Genomic DNA, 9829 nt, shown 5'->3' on the forward strand with positions numbered 1-9829 from the left:
GAAATACACACTTGACAACTATTTAAAGGACTCCATTCTAATAAATAACTGCAGATCGTCCTGATATTGGATGTGTGCCCATGGCCCAGTTGACATTCATTTAGTAACTAAGCTTGAAGGCTTTCCTGAGTTACATGTTTTCCATCAAAAAATTTTCCTGAAAAAATGTGACTCACATGCTGTTCATAAATCCCAGTGTGGGACATTTATAGTATCAGAAATGTAGTAGCCAAAAGAACAAAAACCAACAGGGGCCTGCTGAACTCTTGTGCCACAATATATCCTTCATAGAGCTACAATCACTGGAGGGATGACAATATGGCAACAAATAATCCCCAAGGGTATCTCGTGTTGAAAGCTATTTGAATTGAGAGAGGGTACAGAAGTCCAGCTGAGAGGATTATTCCAAGGTGCAGAATACATTTAAATGTGATGTGAAAAGCAGATTTGAAAAAGAAGGAAATAAGAGGGATTTCAGACCTCAAAGCCAAGTTGAATAATCAGTCTAAAGTGATCGTTGGAACTGAGCAGTATGCCCCCATTGTATTACAATATAAATCAATTAACTGGTTTCGCAGTCAATGGAATATTTCAATTCTTTTTGACAAATTTCTGGACCTCTTGATGCAGTAAAATACAATGTATAAAAGGAGAAAGTACAAATGAAGGATAAAGGAAATACCTCTGAACAAATGATTGGATTTTTGGATCAGCCAAGTGCATGTGAGGAATCATGACTATCGTGTCTCACAGGCAAGGGCGGAGGTTTGATTTTAACTTTGGTAGGGACATTTTTTGTCGGAGGGCCAAACAATTGTGTATGTGTACTAGCTCTCTATCACGCTTTTCTCTTTCATAGGCACATGTGTGCACACACACACACCCATAAAGAGCCTGACTCTGCAAAATGTTTACTTTACTGAATATGCATTTGCTGACTTGCCTGAAACCAGACTTGGATCATGATTTTTTTCCTCAGATTTTTTACAATTTATCTTATTGATAGACTACTTAACTATAAATCTGAGACCAAAATAATATGTAAAAATAATATATCATAGACTGTCACAATAAATATATAGAAACCTGTAGCTGCTCTGTAACTATCTGTTGTAAGGTTTTCAAAGGTTTTCAAACCTAACCTGAGATCCTTCTTTCATGACAGAGCCAAAGTGATGATCAAACCTATCTTTAAATCAGCTCAAAAATTTCCATTTGTATTATTTTTCATTCAACTCTTGAACTTATGGCTTTCACTATGACACCAGAGCTCACTTGAGAGGCAGTGCCAGGTGCAGTGCAGTGTTCAGGCTGCTGCTGACAGGAATTAATAATCCCTGACAGTCACAAACAAATCAGTTGGACATGTTCCAATATAACAATTAGTTGTGGCTAATTTAACTTATAAATAATGTTAATGTCTTCATGACACATATGCAATAATAACTCTGCTCTGCTCTACATTAAATGGTAAATATTTCTCCCACTAATTTATGTTTGGATTGATTAGAGAACATTCTTATTAACTGAGCTCAACTGTCACTGACACTTTGGTTTTGGGAGGAATTTTCACCAACAGTAGTAAAGTTGTTTAATTAAACAGTATGTCTGAGCAACAATCACAAATTAGCTAATACCCAACGCCTGAAATTAAATATAATATCAATATTAAATGATCCAAGTTTTGTCCAGTGAAGTCATTGTCAGTTCTGTGACATTTGGAGCGTTTAAACTATAAAAACTAACCGCTTCAGAGATTCTTCACTTCATGACTCCACTACTGCTGCTGCTGCTAGTCAACAATGCCTATAGCTTGAAGTTGAGGGTTGCCAGATCATCAGGTCGAGTATCCCCATATCCTGCTCTTTCACTCTTTATTGTAATAGTGCACTTTTTTGCAGAAAACACACAAACTCGGCAACTCTGTTGAGATCTTACTGTTAACATTACATGGAGTTGAAGCGGCTAGATTGTTTGCGATTGGTAAAAATATTGGTAGGGACAATCCAGTAACACCTTGATATTGGTCGGGACATGTCCCTACCATCCATACCCAAATATGCTCACAGGGGGGCTGAAGAAATGTTATCCTTGGTTTCCTTACTGCATAAACCAGTTTCCCCTGAATCCCAGAGTAGAAGAGGAGGGAGCAAAGGAGAAGGGGGGGAAAAACACAGCAAAATGCTTAGTACCACTAGAATTATTTGGAAAAATAACAAAGCAACAATTACACATGCCACACACATCAATTATGTGTAACTGTTACAGATGTAGAGTGGAAAGATTGCCTAAGTTCTGCTTCTTTTCCAGAGAAGCATTTCCTTTACATGGTAGGTAAGACCAACATCATACACACAATGAATCAAGCCAATGTAATCACTGTTTCAACAACCCTCTTGTCTCTGAAGAAGAGTTATAAACAAAGATTATTGATGTGTTTTTATCCTGCTGTGGTTAACACATTGGGTCTGGTTTGCATCTTGGAGTTGCAGAAATGTCATATGATACTTAATCTCAGCAGCTGAGGAAAACTTACACATTCTGAGTAAACTGCTTAAAATTAAAGATAAAATGATCAATCTTTAGAACACAACCTTAGATCTTTTTATAAGTATATGTTTTGATACTCCTAACTGCCAACTGATTAAGTGATTCAACCTGAAAGTAGTTCATAAAGGCTCAAAGATTTGCTGTTTGCTAGCAGCAGCTGTCAGGTATATTCTCACAAAATAGGATTATGAAGTTAGCTGGATAACTGCTGAGTAAAAGCTGGAAGCCCCCTCAAATCTGCAACATGGACTCAAATGAAAACCTCTTAAATGCTATGGGTTATAATCGGCACAGTTGTCCAGCTAACTCAATAATCTTGCTTTGTGACAAGCCACAGAAAGAAATTCTCTGGACATAGAGCAGTGTTTGGTTTTATGTTTTCAGAAGCAGCAACTGTGGTTAAGAAAAGAGATATGCGATAAAGAAAATGAGCATATTACGACCTGTGATAACCACCAACACCAAATGAACAAAGAAAAGATTACTATCTATCCAAACAAAACAAATAAGAAAACGGAAATCTAAATAAGAAAAGCCTGGCAATACTATAAAGTGATTCTTGTGACGTGCAGGGAATAAATACCACAGCAGTGACCACTTAGCACTGAAGATGTTGCCAAATAGTTCACACCTTATCATTTTAATCAGACCCTTTTTTTGGTTGCAATTAAAGCATTTATATTGCAATCACAGGCTTTTGTGATTGAAGTGCAACGCCTGGAATGAAAACCCTGCACAGCCCTTCACATCTTATTATAGGCCAAGGATATTTGACTCTACAGCCTGTGAAATTGCAAATATAAAGCCTGGAAATACTGAATCCTGACATACTAGGCCTTTAACACAAATAAAGTAGAACCCAAATATGACAGTCTCCATATAAAACAACCCAGAAAGACACAGAGAGATGAATGTGCCTGCACTGACAGTGAGACAGATATGGTCAGAGTTGGCTGTGGCCCTGGTACTTCTCTTGTACTGTGACATATGCTCCCCCTGGTCTCTGGTGTCTCCTCTGGTGTTGTTTCACAATATGATAAATGCTCCAAGGATGAGTGTTAAACTGTGCACACAGTGGCACGCCATGGCTAAAGGAGGCCTGTTTCAAAATTCCATCAGGAGGTCCTCTCCTCTCCCTCTTGGCCTACAACAGACTTGAATTTCAAAGCCTCTAAAACGTTTAAAAGTAACCATTAAACCTTAGTTGTGGAATAGTTTAACGGGGACATATCATGCTTTTTGTGGTTTTCTGCTATGAAGTCAGATGTCTATGCTCCCTGCAAGTCATAAGCAAGGGCTCCATCCTGCTCTGAACTCTTCATTTGCAATGTTATCTCTACTTCATCCTCATGATGATGTCAAATTGTTCGTACATGTCCACAAATGGCTGTCCGTTCTGAAGCCTTTGTTGCTGTTTGTTTGTTGTTCACATTGTCCACTCGCATATTTCGGTTTCAGGTTTGAATGTGTGTGGATGTATTTGAGAAGTTTTCATTTCAGCAAAGAACAAGAAAAAGAAGCGAAATCCTATAACTATAGTTTGTTTACATAGCTGGCGGAAGTCTGCCAAGATGCAGCTTCTGGAAGCTATCCAATCAGAACAGAGTAGGCTCATTGGGAGGTGGGTCTTAAAGAGACAGGAGCTAAAACGGCCTGTTTGAGACAGAGGCTGAACTGAAGGCCACATACCAAGGCCAGTATACAATAAATAAGGAGTTTTTTGACTTGTAAATCATGCAAAGATATACCAGTAGAGCCCCAGAATATAATACAGAACTGGAAATGTGCATGATACATCCCATTTAACATTTTGGAAAATATGCTCATTTGCTTTCTTGCAGAGTTAGATGAGAAGATCAATACCGCTCTCACGTTTGTCTGTAAAATATGAAGCTAGAGCCAGCAGCAGCTAATTAGTGTAGCTTAACATAAAGACTGGAAACAGGGGTAAACAGGTAATCTGGCTCTTTCCAAGGGTAACAAAATCAACCTACCAGTACTGCTAAAACTCAGTAATTAATTATTATCTTTGTTAAATCAATACAAAAAACAAAGTGTAAATATAATATTTTGATGTTTTACACTGAGTTATGTGCCAGAATACTTCCTGGCCAGGCACAGTGATTTCCTAAAGTCTCTGCTGGTTGCCTGGCAACTAACTGCTCTTACTGGACAGAGAGAGTAGCATTGATCTTCTCATCTACTGTAACTCTCAGCAGAAAAGTGTATAAACATATTTCCCCAGAGAAGGAACTATTCTTTAAAAAAAATGAAATGTATCTATTATGTCTTCACATGTGGACCTTAAGCTGCAACAGTAAACTGATGTCCACCAAACATCTGCAGCTCTTCAACTTGTTGTCCAAAAACTAAATTGGTGTATAAAAAAGAAAAATGTGGGGCCCCGGGCCTATTGGGAGCAAATATTATATCATCAAACTGATATAGCACTCTTGTGTGTACAAGCAACAACTTTTACACAAATAGTTCTTTTGACAGTGTTTAAAAAAACCTGTTTATTAGAGTAACAAAATGTCCCAAGATGTGCAGACACGCTGACACTCTACAGAGCGCTTAATGAATGCCATAAGCCTATATTTTCCTCTGGCGACTGAAACTTGCCAACTTAAATCACATTCTGTTCCTTTTGAACTAGATTTCACTCATGCCAAAGTGTATTGTGCTGGTATGTGTCTGCATTTTGGGAAAAAATGCAATATGCAAAATCCACATTCATCTCACTCTAAATGTTTGGCACTACAAAAAAAAAAACTACTCTTCAAATCATTACATGGTTGATAGGCTGCCCTCAGCTTACACTGTGCAGGTGAACTGAAATGCACCCAGAAAACATTATCCTGGCTCTTAGATAAAACAGTTTTTCTTCTTTAAATAAACATTGTGGGAAATAACTGTGGCTGCAGCCAATAACCATAAACCAACATAATTATGTTAAGAGTGTGTTTGAGATTTGAAGATCAAACAGGATGTCACTGTGCGCTTGAACCACGGCCAGCAGTTTGTCAAGTGATGCAGAGATGAAACTTCACAAAGTCTCCATTTGGAAGACTCTCAGAGGAGATATCCAACAATCTGGCATTTCTTTAGTTCTTCATACTTTTTGTCCCAGGAAAAGGACTTACAGAAATAGAATTACTGTAAATCAAGATTGTTGAGAAAATGTTTGAAATTAGTCTCCCTGGACAAGATTTTCTTTCCAGAGCTACAGTACAACCTGAATCATAGCCTAAAAAGAGCATTACATTACCCCAAAGTAGCGTTTGAGTATTTACCAGTTGTTGCATTTTAATAAAAGCATGTATCAATCACAAAGACAGCTAACATTTGTTGCTTTTTACAAAATCTTCTCTATTTTTCACATACTTTTCAACAAAGTCAGTGCGTAGTGCTCTAAGAATGAATACAGTGGATATTTGAGCGTTTTCTGACGAAACAAGCTCTTTAAAGTCTTTAGTAGTCTTCTCATTATGCCTGTGAGGCGGCCCCTTGCAATGAAGACAGATCAGGTTCTAACAACTTAATCCGTTGCCTCCGACAGGAGTTTTGCCGCGAGGCAATGCTGCATCCACTGTGTCTGTGAAGTGTCATTATTAAAACTAGTGTCAGAGCGTAACAGGCCAATCTGGAGGCATGTGGATATTCAGATTGCTATTATCCCTTTAGTTCACAAGATCCCTTTATTTTCCACACACTGGAGTACTACAAGCTGAAAACTGTCATATTGTTTTGTAATATGGGAAGCTGATATTGTACAGCTTATAAAAACATCTAACCAGTAGCAGATCCATTAAAAAGAATATTTAAATCACATGCATGTTGAAAAAAATGAACAGAGTATGTTTAATAGCCTATTGATTTATGTTTGAAAGCGAATAGAAGTCTCAGGAAATAGGATTTTATGTGATTTTCACTTATATTAATAATATTATTTTTCATTCCTGCATAAGGCAGAACTGTGCCCAGTGTCAAAGTCTATTTCCAGTTCACTAACATTACAACCATGCACCATTTAAGCAGCATTATCACTCTGAATTATTATTAAGTTCAATTTTAAATCATGTAGAGCTACATTTTGTAATAATTTTCATGGGCACCAAACGCACTGCTTGATAAGTTCACACAATTATTATCCTTTCAGTCTGAGAACAGCATCCAACCACTTCAACCACATGGATCACTCTACCTGTAACACGTCGTAACTTCTCCAGTCGACTTCACGCAGGGATACTTTGTTGTAGAAATGTTATTCTCGGAGCACTCTTCACTGTGGAAAAAAAAGAAAGAAAAGAGAATGAAGCAAAGTAAGAATTTCCCTTTCATCTAATGCAAACGAGTCCTCGCGTCATTTGGTGTTAATATGTCCTAAAATTACCCGTCACTGGCATCCTCTTCTTGATAGGACCACAGTAAACCTCCTGAGAAGTACATGCAGGTGACGGTGAGCAGAAGAGGACTCCTGTTGTGTTGTAGTATCATCTCATCGAGTCCAGTCACCTGGGTCCTGTCAGTAATCCACACTTGTAATGATTACAGCTCCTCACCGCTGTGCAACCAACTTAAATGTGCGGCACACTGACAGACCCTCCCACTCACCCTGCGCTCTTATCCTGAATGAACTCCTCAGATCACCACAGACACAACTGAACTCTTCCTCCTCGTCCAATTAAGACTTTAGACAAGTTATATAAATGACAAAAGCTGGGACTTTTCAGCTCTAAGACATAAACATACCTTTAGATTTAGCATTTCTCATCGGTGAAACTTTGAAAGTTGATTGGAGGAGGGATCTCACGCTTACACCATCATTCAGCCGCGCACGCGCGAGCGCACGAGCACGCAAAAAAGTCGTAGTTGACCATGCGCGTTATGATGTCTTCATCTTTGCTACCACCGCGCGGCTGTTAATGATATAACTAAAAAAAAAAGTCTGTTTCGGTTTAACCGGAATCTGAAATTTACAGTAGATGCTAACACACATTCGAAATGCAGTTAACATTATGAGCACTAATACATTTACACTCATTAATTTTTCAGTGTGTAATTGAAGTTTTAAGTATTCATCATTCTTCAACTGGTTCAGTGAGCTTTACTAAAATACTATTAATATAATTAGATAATGAAATCTGATGCAAATTTAATAGTAACAGAAATATGTAAACCTCACAAAATATTCCATAATAATTTTGACAGATGATGATGTTTTCAGGTATGTCAATTTATTATGAGCCAAGAACATGGTTGTTTTCATTATAACTAAACAAACATAGCAGAACTTGTTAACCCGTATATACTGTTCTGGTCAAATTTGACCAGTTTTTACATTTGAGAGAAGTAAAAACATCTTAAACACCCATTTTCTCAGATGTCATGACTTTTCCCAAAGTGACCCAGAATTCACAAAAACTGAAATATTTCACCCTTTGTTGTGGGCTATTGTACATAGAGAGTGTTCTGGTTTAAATTTGACCTGTATTTATTTAAAAATTCCATTCAAAAATGTTGTTGCATGCTTCATATTCAATAAAATTAAGTGAAATCATTTTAGCTGTTTAAGGTAACATGGTACCATAATATACTGTGGTTGTGAATCTAGTTATTCAATAAACAAATAGTGTAAAACCTAAAGAATACACTCTCTCTGCTGTCCGAAAGCTTAATTCAGGATTAATCACCCATTTATTTATTTATTTAATTTAAACACATAATATATACAACATATTGCATAAACAGTACATAAATATGTACATACATGTACACTCATGTATCTGGGGGTCAGATAATAGGGCACATATACAATACATACGCACACCCACATACATCCACACACACACACATAGACACACGTACACAAATGTAGTTGTGTTAAATCAGAATATGTACAGAGGCAGGTGACCCACTCATTTATTGATGACTGATAATGTATTAAGGTATTAATAAGCACTTTAGATATGTAAACCTCACAAAATATCCCCAAATAATTTTTGAGTGATGTTGATGTTTTCAGGTTGTAATGTCTGATCATTATGAGGACATGAATGTTTTCATATCAACTAAACAAATTCAGCAGGAAATGTTAAAAGAATACTCAAGCGCTTTAGCACTGCACTTCCATAAAGTACGGAGACTTTAAGAGACAGATGGGATTTTAAAAAAAGGTCAAAATCGAAACAGCAGAGACTGAGATATCCGGACTTCTAATCCCTACTACAAGCCAAACTCCAAAAACACATAATGCAACCCAATAGCATCTTTTCATTGGAATCCTCCCCTACCTCCAAATAAGCAGGCATTCTCATAACGTCTCCAAGCCTGATAATCATGTTAACATCACTATGACATCATTATTCAGCTTTGACAACAGGTTTTTACTCAGTTTTGAAAACACTCCAGAGCCACAGAAGATATTATGCAACAGTTTTCCCAGGCTGAATAACGTCTGTAAAATTGGTGAAATGCCCCTTTAACCATTTAACATTATGCCAACAAGGAGAACTAATTACTCAAATAAGATAGAATTTACTTACATTTACTCAACTCAGACCACTGCCTTAAATCATGTCAAATTAAGTCATGTTTGATGCAACTGATTGTACTGTAATTGCGGCAACAGAGGGCAGCTTTTTAATTTAAGGTTTTCTGTAAAGACTGTATAAGCAAAGCAGATTACTGTCTTTATTTACTGTGTCAAAACACTGGGGATTTACGCTGCACAAGAAATCAGCCAAGTCATCACAAACAAAGCTGGGCAGCATGTTGAAACAGAATAGCAGAGTTTGTGAATGACATGGGGGAAAAACACTGAAGGATTGGAGAACAAACATGAAATATTCACAGTCTTTGGCCCAGTGGCACAATATATGTTTCATTATATGATGTCCAAACTGCTCATTAACATCGCTGCCTTCAATTCTCAATTTGATTCCATTCATCATTTTTGCATTTAGCATGTATATTACAAACTCACTATGTCATTAACCAAGTTGTAACTTGTTCTGTTGACCCAAACTCACCTCACTATCTTGCTCATTCTTTGGGTCGAGTGATCTAAGAGACCTGAAGAGTAATCCTACACTGATATGCTGCTGACTTTCGTTCGGAATGACCTTGACCTCTGCATGACCTCTACCAGCAGGTCTGATCTGAGCACAGACACTGTTCACGGGCACCTGCTGAACCCAAGAGTTCTTCAGTTTCTCAGGAATGCAGTGTGGCATTACAGGGAGTTGGATAGAGGAGCCACTGAGGAGCCTGTAAAGGA

At 37.6% G+C, this 9829-nt stretch overlaps 1 protein-coding gene across 5 annotated transcripts in view; it reads right to left on the reverse strand.

Moving 5' to 3' along the window:
- Positions 1 to 7390, reverse strand: part of ccbe1 (collagen and calcium binding EGF domains 1) — a 40128-nt gene extending 32738 nt beyond the window's left edge. For 2 of the 5 annotated variants that reach the window (XM_042396128.1, XM_042396129.1), the window contains exons 1-3: positions 7165 to 7390; positions 6944 to 7072; positions 6755 to 6835 (exon numbers count right to left, since the gene is read on the reverse strand). In XM_042396128.1, the coding sequence (XP_042252062.1) occupies positions 6755 to 6835; positions 6944 to 7047 (185 nt within the window). In that variant the 5' untranslated portion in view covers positions 7048 to 7072; positions 7165 to 7390. The other 3 variants (XM_042396124.1, XM_042396127.1, XM_042396126.1) reach the window with 3 other exon arrangements.
- Between the last annotated feature and the right edge of the window lie 2439 nt (positions 7391 to 9829).

Source organism: Thunnus maccoyii, chromosome 19, assembly GCF_910596095.1.
Source record: "Thunnus maccoyii chromosome 19, fThuMac1.1, whole genome shotgun sequence".
Classification (NCBI taxonomy): Eukaryota; Metazoa; Chordata; class Actinopteri; order Scombriformes; family Scombridae; genus Thunnus; species Thunnus maccoyii.